Source organism: Eriocheir sinensis, chromosome 19, assembly GCF_024679095.1.
Source record: "Eriocheir sinensis breed Jianghai 21 chromosome 19, ASM2467909v1, whole genome shotgun sequence".
NCBI lineage: Eukaryota > Metazoa > Arthropoda > Malacostraca > Decapoda > Varunidae > Eriocheir > Eriocheir sinensis.
In genome coordinates, this window is record NC_066527.1 from 13933256 (window position 1) to 13948255 (window position 15000).

A 15000-nucleotide genomic window follows, 5' to 3' on the forward strand; every position below is an offset into this window, starting at 1 on the left:
AGAAGTAGGAGAAGGGATAGGAGAAAAAGGAGGAGGAGAAGGAGGAGGAAAAGGAGGGGAAAGAGGCAGAGGAGGAGGAGGATTAAGAGGATTAGGTGAGGGAGGAAACATCTGAGAGTCGGCACCCGTGAGTCTATTGGCTTATATCGAGGTTGCCCACTTTCGTTATCTAGTCAGGTGGTCAGGCACGTCGTGAACTGCCGGACAGATTAAAGCATTTGGTGTCCGTGCGTGCGGGAAAGTTCCCCTCACTGCTGACGCAATAAAGTGACGCTCAATTTGACTTTGTGTCCGCCTCAAACTATTCGTGCGAGTGGAATGCTCAAATGGCAGATCACTCGGTTTGGGGAAAAAATATTACCGTGGTCTGTACAGCATCGCCTCGCTTGAATTGGTTGTCGGGTTAGTTTGAGGACAGAAAACGTGGAGTGGTCAACGTTACTGAACTTGCTCCGGTACTTGTTAAACTTGTTAATCCCTCACAATAGTCTCAATTCCCTTGTTAGGACCCGTAATCTGATGAATGTGAAGAACAAGATATTAGTGTGTTATGAGAGTGGAAGAAGAGAAAGAGGACGTGGGGAGTTAAAGGGTAGACTGAAGAAATGAAGGTGAAGAAAACGGGAAGATGCAACACCACGTAAGGAGGTTGAGTCGCTTGGGTCGTCCTTCATATAGTTGTTCTTGAAATAATGATAACATTTTGTGGCGCGTCGCTGTACTTCGTCGTGTAATTCCACCTCCTTGTAATTGGGGAACCATAACTGCACTGCATATTCCAGGTGAGAGCTTACAAAAGAGGTATACAAAGACAACATTATTCTCGGCGTCTTATATTCGAAGTTCCTCGCTATGAACCCAAGCACTGCATTATCTTTTTTACAGCTGACTTACAATGCTTAGAGTGTTTCCGGCCACTGCTGATGGTGACCCCGAGATTCTGTTCCTCATATCCTACCTGCAGAGACTTCACATGCAAGTTGCACGTATGGTTACTATTTCTGGACACACAATGCATGTCTTTACAGTTCTCAAGGTTGCAGTACTTTTGCTAATTCTCAGACAGCTGGATAATTCGTTCAAGGTCTTTTTGAATGGTATCGCAATCAATCGTAGCGAGAGCCTTTTGACGCACTTTTGTGTCATCAGCAAACTTGAGAATGACGACGATGACGATGATGATGACGACGAGGAGGAGGAGGAAGTAGATGTGATGTGTGTTGTCTTTAATAGTGTGGCAAGGTATAGAGAACAGAAATAGGAAGTAAGTAAGGAAGGAGTGAAGGACAATTGGACGAAAGGGAAGGGAATAGGAATGTAGAAAGAAAAGGAAAAAATGAATGAAGGAAGGAAGAAAGGTGGGAGAGAGAAAGGATAAGAAGGAAAAAAATGTAGACAGGAAATATTGATTGATTGGTTGATGGGACTATATATTCATGGGGCCGCAGGAAGGAAGGAAGGAAGGAAGGGAAGAAAGAAAGGATGGAGGGAAGGCAAGAGAGCAGGAAAGAGAGAGGAAGTGAGGAGGTGGAGAGAGGAGGAGGATAACAAATAAAAGAGAAAAATCTACGAAAAAGTCGATAAATTACGAGTTTCAATTTCCTTTTGCAGTCCTGAACTTCTCTCTCTCACCTATGTCTCACCTGTAAATAGACACAGCTGCTTTCATTTCCTCCCTTCCCTTCTCCCTTCCCTCCCTTCCTCCTTATTTCCCTCCCTCCCTTTTTCCCTTCTTCCTCTCCCTTCCTCCCTACCCTGCTTCCCTCCCTTTCCTTCTACCTCCAATCCTCTCTCCCTGCTCCCCTCCTTCCCTTTCCTTCCTCCCTCCCTCCCTCCCTTTTTCCCTCCTTCCTCTCCCTTCCTCCCTATCCTGCTTTACTTCCCTCCCTTCTACCTCCAATCCTCTCTCCCTGGTCCCCTCCTTCCCTTTCCTCCCTCCCTCCCTCCCTCCTCTCCCTACAACAAGGCCAACATTATGCTCAGGCTCATAGCGAGGAACTTCGAGTGTAAAACACCAGATGTGATGCTATCCTTGTATAATTCCATGGTAAGACCGCACCTCGAGTATGCAGTGCAGTTCTGGTCTCCCAATTACAGAAAGGACCTTGCTCTACTGGAAAGGATTCAACGACGCGCCACAAAGATGATTCCAACCTTCAGGGCTCAACCGTACGAGGAACGACTCAAGCGACTCAATCTCTTTACATTGGAGAAAAGACGCCTACGAGGGGATATGATTCAAGTCTTCAAGTATCTAAAAAAGTTCAATAACGTCGATTACTCCAAATTCTTTGAACTGCAAACCAACTCAAGAACTAGAAATAACGGTTTACCCATTCAGTCGAGTCGATGTAACACAGACATTGGAAGGAGTTTATTTTCAAACCGAGTCATCCGCCACTGGAACAATCTTCCCTCAGAAGTAGTGAATGCGAATACCATCAACTCCTTCAAATATAGAATCGACCGTCATTTCGCTGCGTCGGGAGTAAACTGAATAACGAGGGGCCTCCATCTGCTCCTCAATATCGAGGTGCTTTCATCTGCTCACCAAGCCCCAAGTGGCGGTCGAGCAGATTAAATCACCCAAGCGGGCGACCTCGTAATGAGCCAATAGGCTTTCTGTTGCCTGCATTTCCATGTTTCCATGTTTCTTCCCCTCCTTCCCTTCTCCTCTCCCTCCCTCCCTTCTCTCCCACCCTCCCTATTCTGCTTCCCTCTTTTCCCCTTCTCCTTCCTCCCTTTTCACTCCCTCTTCTCCCTCCCTCCTTTCCCTTACCCCTCCTTTTCCTTTCCTTCTCCCCTTTACTCCTTCCCACTTTGCTCCCTTCCTTCCTATTCTCCCTCCTTTATCTCCTCTTATTCTCTCCCTTTCTCACTTTTCTTACACGCTTTCATTCTCCTCCCTCTTTCTCTCCTTTTCTTCCTCCTCCCTCCCTCTGTACTTCCCATCTCTTCCCTTCCTTTTCACTTATATTTCCTTCCCTTCTTCGGCATTCCTCTCCCTTTCATCTAACCATTCCCTTCCCTTCCCTTCCTTCTCCTTTTCCTCCCTTTACTTCACACTCTCCCTTACCTTTCCCTCCCTTTCTTCCCTCCACCCCTATCAATTTCCTTCCCTTCCTTCCCATTCTCTCTTTCTATACTTTCCTTCCTTTTCACCTTAATTCCCTTCCTTTCCCCTCCTTTCATCTAACCATTCCTTTCCTTTCCCTCCCTCTACTTCACACTCTCCCTTATCTTTCCCTCCCTTTCTTCCCTTCACCCCTATCACTTTCCTTCCCTTCCTTCCCATTCTCTCTTTCTATACTTCCCTTCCTTTTCACCTATATTCCCTTCTCTTCCCCGCCATTCCTCGACACGAACAAGTCAACGGGACCCGACAGTTTGTCCCCGCGGTTATTAAAAGAGCTTAAACAACAAGTACTTCAACCACTCACTAACATATTCAACCGGTCAGTTCAACTAAACAAGGCCCCGGAAGACTGGAAGATGGCGAACGTAGCACCGATTTTCAAAAAAGGAGACAAAAGCGTTGCATTAAACAACAGGCCCATAAGTTTGACATCAGTGGCAGGAAAAATACTCGAAAAGATTATTAGAGATAAACTTGTTAAGTTTCTAGAAAACAATAATATAATCTCCGAAACCCAGCATGGCTTAAAAAACAAGCGCTCCTGCCTAACGAATTTATTAGACTTCTTCCAAGGTATATATAAGAACTGGGATGCCCACATCCCCAGTGATGTTATATACCTGGACTTTCAGAAGGCCTTCGACAAGGTACCGCACGAGCGACTCCTTAAGAAACTGCACTCGACGGGCATCGGAGCCAATCTGATCGCATGGATAAGAGATTGGCTCACCGACAGAAAACAACGAGTACTACTCAACGGACAGCCTTCCGATTGGCTACCAGTCACTAGTGGAGTGCCTCAAGGGTCAGTGCTGGGACCCATCCTCTTTATCATATATATCAATGACCTAGAATCAGGACTGAAATCCACAATATCGAAATTTGCAGATGACACCAAGGTGGGTGGAGAGGCCCTCACAAAGACCGACTGCGAAATCATTCAGAAAGACCTCAATCACATTATCGAATGGTCGGAAAAATGGCAAATGTCTTTTAATGTTGACAAATGCAAAGTCATGCACATTGGGTCCCAAAATAGTAACCATACATACATCATGAATGGGAGACCTCTGCAAACGATGCAGGAGGAAAAGGATCTTCGAGTCACTATCAGCAGTGACCTGAAACACGCGAATCACTGTAAAAAAGCATACAACAAGGCCAACATTATGCTCGGGTTCATAGCGAGGAACTTCGAGTGTAAAACACCAGACGTGATGCTATCCTTGTATAATTCCATGGTAAGACCGCACCTCGAGTATGCAGTGCAGTTCTGGTCTCCCAATTACAGAGAGGACATTGCTTTACTGGAAAGGATTCAACGACGCGCCACAAAGATGATTCCAACCTTCAGGGCTCAACCGTACGAGGAACGACTCAAGCGACTCAATCTCTTTATATTGGAGAAAAGACGCCTACGAAGGATATGATTCAAGTCTTCAAGTATCTAAAAAAGTTCAATAACGTCGATTACTCCAAATTCTTTGAACTGCAAACCAACTCAAGAACTAGAAATAACGGTTTACCCATTCAGTCGAGTCGATGTAACACAGACATTGGAAGGAGTTTATTTTCAAACCGAGTCATCCGCCACTGGAACAATCTTCCCTCAGAAGTAGTAAATGCGAATACCATCAACTCCTTCATATATAGAGTCGACCGTCATTTCGTTGCGTCGGGAGTAAACTGAAAAACGAGGTGCTTCCATCTGCTCCTCAATATCGAGGTGCTTTCATCTGCTCACCAAGCCCCAAGTGGCGGTCGAGCAGATTAAATCACCCAAGCGGGCGACCTCGCAATGAGCCAATAGGCTTTCTGTTGCCTGCATTTCCATGTTTCCATGTTTCCATGTACCTACCCTTCCTTTTCCTCTCCTCTTCCTCCATTTACTTCACTCTCCCTTACCTTTCCCTCCCTTTCTTCCCTCCATCCCTATCACTTTCCTTCCGTTTCTTCTCTTCCTTCCCTCTCTACCTTCTTCCTTTACTTCCCACTCTCTCTTCCCTTCCCTTTCTCCCCTTCCCTTCCCTCTCTGTTCCCTTCCCTTCCCCTATCCCTTCCCTTCCCTCTCTCTTCCCTTCCCTTCCTTCCCTTCCCCTATCCCTTCCCTTCCCTTCCTAACCTTCCCTTCCATCTTTTCCTCCTCCCCTTACTTTCCATTCTCTCTCCTTCCCCTCCTCCCTTTCCTTATCCCTTCCCTTCCCTTCCTTCAAAGTAATCCCTTCCATTCCTCTTGTCCTTATTTCCCACTCTATATATGCCTATATATATATATATATATATATATATATATATATATATATATATATATATATATATATATATATATATATCAAGTAAGTATAAATAACCACTTCCTCATGTCAATTTTTAAACTAACATAGCTTTGTGATAGACCCCAATACTAATACTGTTTCTTTTTTCTATTTTTTTTTAGTTAAGGAAGCAGCTCAAGGGCATAAAAACAATAATGATGAGAAAAAATGCCCGCTAATCGTTGCCCCTAGAAAAGAGTTTAGAAGAATGGCCAAAAGAGAGGTCAATTTCGGGAGGTGAAGTATCTCGTTATGTATGTATGTATGTATGTATGTATGTATGTATGTATGTATGTCTGGTTGAACGAATGGTGAGTATGTTTTAGGATGTTAGATTATAATGAAAGACTAAATAAATCTAAGACTAAATAAATGAAAGACTCAATAAATCTCTTTCGGCCACCTCTTTTGATTCTTTTTTTTTAGGAGCAGCGAGTAGCGGGCTTTTTTCTATTTTTATTATTGTTCCCTTTTTTTGTGCCCTTGAGCTGTTTCCTTTGTTGTAAAAAAAACAAAAAAAAAAAAAAGAAAAAAAAAACCCCAAATCAACTAAATATTAAGAAAAAAATCATTGAACTCTTTAACTGGCCCAACAGCTAACTCCCTGTAATTCTCTTCTCCACTTCTTCCTCCCTTTCTCTCTCCCTCTCTTCACCACCTCTTCCTCCTTCCCTCTCTCCTCCACCTTTCTTCCTTATTCTCTCTCTCTCTCTCTCTCTCTCTCTCTCTCTCTCTCTCTCTCTCTCTCTCTCTCTCTCTCTCTCTCTCTCTCTCTCTCTCTCTATCTCTCTCTCATTTTCAATCCCTCTCTTCTCCACCTCTACTCCTCTTCTTTTTTACATCCTTCTACCTCTCAAATCCTTTTCTTTTTTTCCCTTCCATTCCCTACCCATTTCTTCCTATCTCTTATTCTAACTTTCACAACACTTTCATTCTCTTTCTTTATTCAATCAAGCTTCTTTTCGCCATTTCGTTTTCATCTCCCCACCCCCCGTTCTTCATTCCCTTTCTCCCTCCACCCCTCCCCCTCTACCTTTCCACCTCTCCCTCTTTACCTCCCTCTCTCTCTCCCTCCTCCCCCCGCGCCTTACCTGTGGAGTATACCTGCGTGCAATCGCCGGTGCTGTTGGAGACAAGGTCGAGCTGCGGCAACTCTATCGTGTCGTCCACCACCAGCGGCACCAGCGGATCCCACACGAAGATCAGGTCGTCGGTGGTGTGCGAGACTGCGGGGAGAGAGGGAGGTGATGGGCGTTGCCAAATTATCGTACTCACCGCATTGCATTTCCGTAGTTTCTGACTAATAACGAATGCAAAAACAAACAAACAAACATCAATAAATAGGAGCTTTAACACTAACTTCAATTTTCTATCGTTATTTGTGTAGGTACGAGAGATTGAGGCTTAAAAGTAATAAAGACGATGTGGTGAATACGATAATCTGGGAGGGAGAGGTAAGGGAGGAAATAAGGATGAAAGGGAGAAAGAGGGAGACGAGAACTCTATCATACTTACGGCTCTCTATCTTCATGGCGCACTGCTGGCTGTCGTGAGGGTAGGTCTGGAAGTTCATGGCGCAGGACAGCAAGAGGGTCAACCTGGGAAGGAGAGAAGAATATGTTTTTAGTTGGGAATGATGGTTAGAAGCGGCGGTGGTGGTGGAGGGGATGGGGAAGAGATGGGAGGAAGAGTATTATGAACAAGGAAAGGGGGAGGAGATGGGAGGGGAAAGGGGAATGGGAGAGAGAATTATGTTGGAGTTGGTAATGATGGTTAGGGTAGTTGGTGGTGGTGGGGTGGGGGGGGGAGATGGGAGGAATGGTGAAATGAATGAGAAAAGAGAGAAGAGATGGGAGGAAGAGTAATGTGAACAAGGGAAGGGGGAAGAGGGGGGAGAGGAAAGGGGAATGGGAGAAAGATGTATGTTTTAGTTAGTGTTGATGGTGGTGGCGGTGAGGGTGAAGGATGATTGAACACGAGAAGGGGGAAGAGAAGGAAGGGGAAGGGGAATAGCCGTGGGGAAGATAAGATGAAAGAGAGGAGAGGGGGGAAGAGAAGGAAGGGAAAGGGAAACAGACGAGGGGAAGATAAAATGAATGAGAGGGGAAGGAGGGGAAGAGAAGGAAGGGGAATGAGAGAGGGAGGTGAGAGGGGTTGAGAGAGAGGGGAAGGAAACGGAAATGGAGGAAAGGGAAAAGGAAGAGAAGGGGAAGAGAGGAAGGGAAAAAGGAGACAAAATGAGAAATGACACACTTTTCAACTCTCTCTCTCTCTATCTATGTAACCACCTATCAATCTTTCCTCTTTCTCCCTACGTTTTTTCCTCTCTCCTCTTCCTATTTCCGTCTCTCTCTCTCTCTCTCTCTCTCTCTCTCTCTCTCTCTCTCTCTCTCTCTCTCCTTCTGTATATCTCCCTCCTTCCCTCCCTCTCTCCTTTTTCCTCTTCTCTCCTCTCTTCCTCCTTGCCTTCCTCCCTTCCTCCATCTCTTTTTTTTCTCTCCTTCCTTTCCCCCCTACTTTCATCTCTACGTACCTCCTCCTCCTCCTCCTCCTCCTCCTCCTCTTCCGTTTCTTTTAGCAATCTATGGTGATGATGTGGAGAGAGAGAGAGAGAGAGAGAGAGAGAGAGAGAGAGAGAGAGAGAGAGAGAGAGAGAGAGAGAGCTAAAGACACTAATAAACAACTGAACTCTCTCTCTCTCTCTCTCTCTCTCTCACACTTTTTCTCTCGCTAATATGAAGTGAGAGAAAGAGTGAGAGGGAGAGAGAGGAGAAATGACACAAATTAGGAGAGAGAAAAGAAGAGAACAGCTAAGTGAGAGAGAGAGAGAGAGAGAGAGAGAGAGAGAGAGAGAGAGAGAGAGAGAGAGAGAGAGAGAGAGAGAGAGAGAGAGAGAGAGAGAGAGAGAGGGGGGAGGGGGGGAGGGAGGAAAGAGAGAGAAAAGAAAAAGGAGCTTGGAAGGATGAAAAAGAGAGAGAGAGAGAGAAATAAAACGAAGAAAGACAGATATGAAGACAGGATAAAAGTGGAGGAACTGGAGAAAAATGGAAGGGAGGAAAGTGGAGGAGAGCGAGAGAGCTAATGTGGATGGGGAGAGGACAAGAAGAAAGAGATGGAAAGTGAAGGGAAGGGAAGAAGAAATGAAGGAAGATATGAAGGAAGAAAGTAAAGAAGGAAGAAGAAAGGACGAAAGAAAAGTTTGAATGAATGAATGAATGAATGAACATATGAAGGAAGGAAGGAATGATGGAATTAATGAATGAATGAAGGAAGGAAGGAATGATGGAATGAATGAATGAATGAATGAATGAAGGAAGGAAGGAAGGAATGATGGAATGAATGAATGAATGAACGTATGAAGGAAGGAAGGAATGATGGAATGAATGAATGAACGTATGAAGGAAGGAAGGAATGATGGAATGAATGAATGAACGTATGAAGGAAGGAAGGAATGATGGAATGAATGAATGAACGTATGAAGGAAGGAAGGAATGATGGAATGAATGAATGAACGTATGAATGAATGAATGAATGATGGAATGAATGAATGAATGAAGGAAGGAAGGAATGATGGAATGAATGAATGAATGAATGAAGGAAGGAAGAAGTTATTAAGTTATTAAGTTATTAAGGAATGATGGAATGAATGAATGAACGTATGAATGAATGAATGAATGATGGAATGAATGAATGAACGTATGAATGAATGAATGAATGATGGAATGAATGAATGAAGGAAGGAAGGAAGGAATGATGGAATGAATGAGTGAATGAATGAAGGAAGGAAGGAAGGAATGATGGAATGAATGAATGAACCTATGAAGGAAGGAAGGAATGATGGAATGAATGAATGAACGTATGAATAAATGAATGAATGATGGAATGAATGAAGGAATGAAGGAAGGAAGGAATGATGGAATGAATGAATGAATGAAGGAAGGAAGGAAGGAAGGAAGGAAGGAAGGAATGATGGAATGAATGAATGAACGTATGAAGGAAGGAAGGAAGGAATGATGGAATGAACGAATGAACGCATGAAGGAAGGAAGGAAAGAATGATGGAATGAACGAATGAACGTATGAAGGAAGGAAGGAAGGAATGATGGAATGAATGAATGAACGCATGAAGGAAGGAATGATGGAATGGATGAATGAACGCAAGAAGGAAGGAAGGAAGGAATGATGGAATGAATGAATGAACGTATGAAGGAAGGAAGGAATGATGGAATGAATGAATGAACGCATGAAGGAAGGAAGGAATGATGGAATGAATGAATGAACGTATGAAGGAAGGAAGGAATGATGGAATGAACGAATGAACGCATGAAGGAAGGAAGGAAGGAATGATGGAATGGATGAATGAACGTATGAAGGAAGGAATGATGGAATGAATGAATGAATGAATGAAGGAAGGAAGGAAGGAAGGAATGATGGAATGAATGAATGAACGTATGGAGGAAGGAAGGAAGGAATGATGGAATGGATGAATGAACGCATGAAGGAAGGAAGGAAGGAATGATGGAATGAATGAATGAACGCATGAAGGAAGGAAGGAAGGAATGATGGAATGGATGAATGAACGTATGAAGGAAGGAAGGAAGGAATGATGGAATGAACGAATGAATGAATGAAGGAAGGAAGGAAGGAATGATGGAATGAATGAATGAACGTATGAAGGAAGGAAGGAAGGAATGATGGAATGAACGAATGAATGAATGAATGGAATGAATGAATGAGTGAATGAAGGATATCAATGAATGAAGGAGTGAAGGAACGAAAGAAAGGAATGAAAGAAAGAAAAAATGAAACTCCCTCACTCTATCTTTTAAGTTATTGATTTCTTTCTCTCATTATCATTATTATTATTATTATTATTATTATTATTATTATTATTATTATTATTATTATTATTATTATTATTATTATTATTATTATTATTAATATTTTACTATTTTTCTTTTTCTCTTCTTCTTCTTTTTCTTCTTCTTCTTCTTCTTTTTTTCCTTCTTCTCTTTCTGTTTGTTTCTTCTTCTTCTTCTTCTTCTTCTTCTTCTTCTTCTTCTTCTTCTTCTTCTTCTTCTTCTTCTCCTTCATCTTCTCCTTATTCTTCTCTTTCACTTTCGTCTTCATCTTCTTCTTCTTATTCTTATTCTTCTCCTTCATTTTCTTCATCATCATCATCATCTTCTTCTTCGTCTTCTTCTTTTTCTTCTTTTTCTTCTTCATCTTTTCCTTATTCTCTTTTTGTTTGTTTCTTTTTTTCTTCTTTTTCTTCTTCTTCTTCTTCTTCTTCTTCTTCTTCTTCTTCTTCTTTTTTCTTCTTCCTATCATCATCACCACCATCACAACTATCAACATCACCATCAGCATTATTAACACCTCCGCTGCACAAACACCTGTCGCAATTAGTACCTTATATTTTTTTTTACCTGCGTGAGGATAATGAGGAGGCGAACACTGATTACCCTCCCGCTAGCGTGTTCATCGGCGGCTCGGGAATGTGCTGTTCCCGCCTCCGCAAAGAGCTTAATCGGGGCCTAATGACTGTAATTATCTGCCCTGTCTTTGTGGGTCTGGGGGCGAGGGTTAAAGTTCACTCAGCAGACCAGGTAAAGCGACACGCGTACAGCATTATGCAGTTCAGGTAATGCAAAAGTTCTTAGTGTATTAGAGGACCGCAAACGCATAATGAGAGGGAGGAAGATAAGACAAAGGAGGGAGATAAGAAGGAAAATATTAGGAGAGTAAAAGAGACGTGAGGAAAGAAAGGAACGGAGGGGAAAGTGAGAGAAAGAAGGAGAAGAACCTAATGAGAGGGAGGAAGATACGGCAAGGCAGGAAAATAAGAAGGAAAAAAAAGATATTGAGGAAGGAAAGGAAGGTAGAGCAAAGTGAGAGAAAGAAGCAGAAGAATAATGAGAGGAAGGGAGAAAAGGCAAAGGGGGAAATAAGAAGGAAAATAATGGGAGAGAAAAGAGAGTAGGGAAGGAAAGGAAGGTTGAGCAAAGTGAGAGAAAGAAGCAGAAATATAATAAAAGGAAGGACGATAAAGCGAGACAAGAGGTAAAGGAGGATGATAAGAAGGAAGGAAAATGGGAAAAGATGAAGAGTAAAATAGTGTCAGGAAAAGAGAGTTAAACAGAAAAGAGATTGAGAAAGGAAAGGAAGGTAGAGCAAAGTGAGAGAAAGAAGGAGAAACATAATGAAAGGGAGGAAGAGAAGGCGAAAGAAGAGGTAAACGAGGATGATAAGAAGGAAGGAAAATGGGAAGAGAGAGAAGAGAGAGAATAGAAGAAAGGTAAACAGAGAATAATGGGAGAGAAAAGAGATTGAGGAAAGAAAGAAACGAAGGGAAAAGTGAGAGAAAGAAACACAAGAATAATGAAAGGGAGGAGGATACGGCAAAGGAGGAAGATAAGAAGAAAAATAACAGGAGAAAAAAGAGAATGAGAAAGGAAAGGAACGAAGGGCAAATTGAGAGAAAGAAGGAGAAACATAATGAAAGGGAGGAAGAGAAGGCTAAATAAGAGGTACCAAAATGAGGATGATAAGAGGGAAAGAAAATGGGAAAAGAGGAAAAGGAAAATAATGTCAGGAAAAGAAAGTTAAACAGAAAAGATATTGAGGAAGGACACAAGCAAAGATAAGTGAGAGAAAAAAGTAAGAGGGAAGAGGATACGATTGAGCAAGAGGCAAATGAGAAAGTTAAGAGGAAAGGGAGAAGAAAAGAAAGAAAGTACAATACTATCAGGAAAGTATTGAGGGAGAAAAGAAACGAAGTGAAATGAGAGAAAGAAAGTAAAAGTACAGTAATGTCAGAAATAAAGAAAGTCTGACAAAGAAAAATAAAGAGAGAAAGGAAAGAAACGAAGAGAAAAATGAGAAAAAGAGAGAAAGACTAGAGAGACCATTGTAAAAATTAGTTCTTATAGGAGTACATGAAAGGAGAAGGATAATGAGAGGGAAGAAGATAAGGGTAAACACGAAGCAAATGAGGGAGATGAGAGGAAAGGAAAAAAAGGAAAAACAGGAAGAGCGTACGATAATTTTAGGAAGGGGAAGTTAAACAGAAGATACATTGAGGAGGGAAAAGAAAAAAAAGAGTAAAGTGAGGAAGAAAAAATGGAGAAAGAAAAAAAAGTAAAACAACGGGAAGAATATACGCTGAGAAAAGTTAAATACCAAGAAAAAGAAAGTGGAAGAAAGAAAGACTATAGAGGAGTAGAGAAAAAAAGTAAAAAAAAGGAAGACTATGTGTGGAAAAAAGTTGGATACGAAGAATTAAGCAAAGTGAAAAAAAAAGAAAAGCAGAGAAAAAGTAGATATATAAAGAAAATAAGTATTGAGAAAAGGAAGAAAGGGAGAGCAAAACGCGGAAAAGAAAGTAGAAAAAAGAAAGAGTATAGAAAAGTAGAGAAAAAAAGTAAAATTTGAAGAACAAGTGCTGAAAAAAGTTAGATACGAAGAAAAAAGGAAAATTAGAGAAAAAGTAGAAATTTAAAAAAAAATGAGTATTGAGAAAAAAAAAGAAGCGAAGAAGCGAATTAAAAAATGGAAGAGTGTGTTGAAAAAAGTTAGATACGAAAAGTTAAGCTGCGGGGAAAACAAAAAACAACGGTAGAGAAAAAGTAGAAAAAAGTATTGGAAAAAGGAGGAAGCGGAGAGCAAAACGCGAAAAAGAAAGTAGAAGAAAGAAAGAGTATAGAAAAGTAGAGAAAAAAAAGTAAAAAAAGGAAGAATATGTGCTGAAAAAGTTAGGTAAAAAAAGGAAAAGTAGAGAAAAAGTAGAAATAAAAAAGTAGCATTGAGAAAAGGAAGAAAGGAAGAGTAAAACGCGGAAAAGAAAGTAGAAGAAAGAAAGAGTATAGAAAAGTAGAGAATAAAAAGTAAAAAAAAGGAAAAATATGTGCTGAAAAAGTTAGGTAAAAAAAGGAAAAGTAGAGAAAAAGTAGAAATAAAAAAATAGCATTGAGAAAAGGAAGAATGGAAGAGTAAAATGCGAAAAAGAAAGTAGAAGAAAGAAAGAGTATAGAAAAGTAGAGAATAAAAAGTAAAAAAAAGGAAGAATATGTGCTGAAAAAGTTAGGTAAAAAAAGGAAAAGTTGTGAAAAAGTAGAAATAAAAAAAAGAAAGGAAGAGTAAAACACGGAAAAGAGAGTAGAAGAAGGAAAGAGTATAGAAAAGTAGAGAAAAAAAGTAAAAATTGAAGAACAGGTATTGAGAAAAGTAAAAACAAAACAAAACAAAGGAGAGTAAATGAAGACAAGAAAACACGAGTAGGAAAAAGAGGTCAAAACACACATATAATCATCCTACACACGCTATTCCCAGGTCCTTCACTACTTCATAACACCGTGGCGTCGCGTTCAGGACACATCAACATAATAAAACAGTTTCCCTTTCTTCCTTGACTGTGGCTAGTGTTCTGGGGTCTTGGCTGAGGTAAAAAGATTGGTTAGAGAAAATGACGAATGTTGCGACAGATTGAAGCAGAGGTCAGGATACATATACATTATCAGGGACATCTTAAGTAAGTAGTATTGGGTTCATTGACATTATAAAACAGTTTCCTTTACTCTCTTTACTATGAATACTGTGGTGGAAGAGCAGGAGGAGGAGGAGGAGGAGGAGGAGAAAAGGATGGAAGAAGAGGGAAAGGAAGGAAGAACGCAGGAATAAAAATAATAAACCAAGGGATGAATGAATGAATGAAGGAAAGAAAGAAGGAAAGCTGAAGTACAGAGAGAAGAAAGAAAGAAAAAAGAAAGGGATGGGAATGGAATGGAAGGAATAAATGAAGAAAGATATATAACAATGAATGAATGATTGAATGAATGAATGAAGGAAGGAAAGAAAGAAGGAAAGCTGAAGTACAGAGAGGATAAAAAAGAAAGAAAGGAAGGAACAAATGAAGAAAGATATATAACAATGAATGAATGACTGAATGAAGGAAGGAAGGAAAAGAGGAAGGACACACGCATACTACAAGAGCTTCAGACACTCACTTCACCATATACAGAATCGTGGAATCAAGGTTGAGCCAGAGGTAGTGGTTGGGGATGGTCATGGTCTGGAAGGTGACAGACTTGGCGTTCTTGAAGAAAGCGTCGGGGCGCCAGATGTCCTTGAGCCAGGAGACGGGAAGCAGCCTGTACTCCCCGGTCATGTTCTGCGGGAAGCGAAGCCGATGGTCCTTCCAGCTCTGGGCGAAGAAGATGTCGGCGGCGTAGGTCTGTGTGGAGTAGGAGGAGAACGAGGAGGTGAGATGGGGTGATATAAGGAAGGAAAAATAGCAATAAAAAGATGGCTGCCTACGTTTGTATGAGATGGAGGTGTTGAAATGAGATGAGATGATATAATGAAGAAAAATAGCACAATAAGAGAGAGAGAGAGATGAGAGAGAGAGAAGAGAGAGAGAGAGAGAGAGAGAGAGAGAGAGAGAGAGAGAGAGAGAGAGAGAGAGAGAGAGAGAGAGAGAGAGAGAGAGAGAGAGAGAGAGAGAGAGAGAGAGAGAGAGAGAGAGAGAGAGAGAGAGAGAGAGAGAGAGAGA

General features: G+C 41.4%; 1 protein-coding gene across 1 annotated transcript in view; it reads right to left on the bottom strand.

Moving 5' to 3' along the window:
* The window catches only part of LOC127000748 (glycine receptor subunit alphaZ1-like), an 85931-nt gene that overhangs the window by 21204 nt on the left and 49727 nt on the right, over positions 1–15000 (bottom strand). The window contains exons 4-6 of the mRNA XM_050864778.1: positions 14456–14682; positions 6967–7049; positions 6543–6677 (exon numbers count right to left, since the gene is read on the bottom strand). Of these exons, the coding sequence (XP_050720735.1) occupies positions 6543–6677; positions 6967–7049; positions 14456–14682 (445 nt within the window). The remainder of the gene's footprint in view (positions 1–6542; positions 6678–6966; positions 7050–14455; positions 14683–15000) is intronic.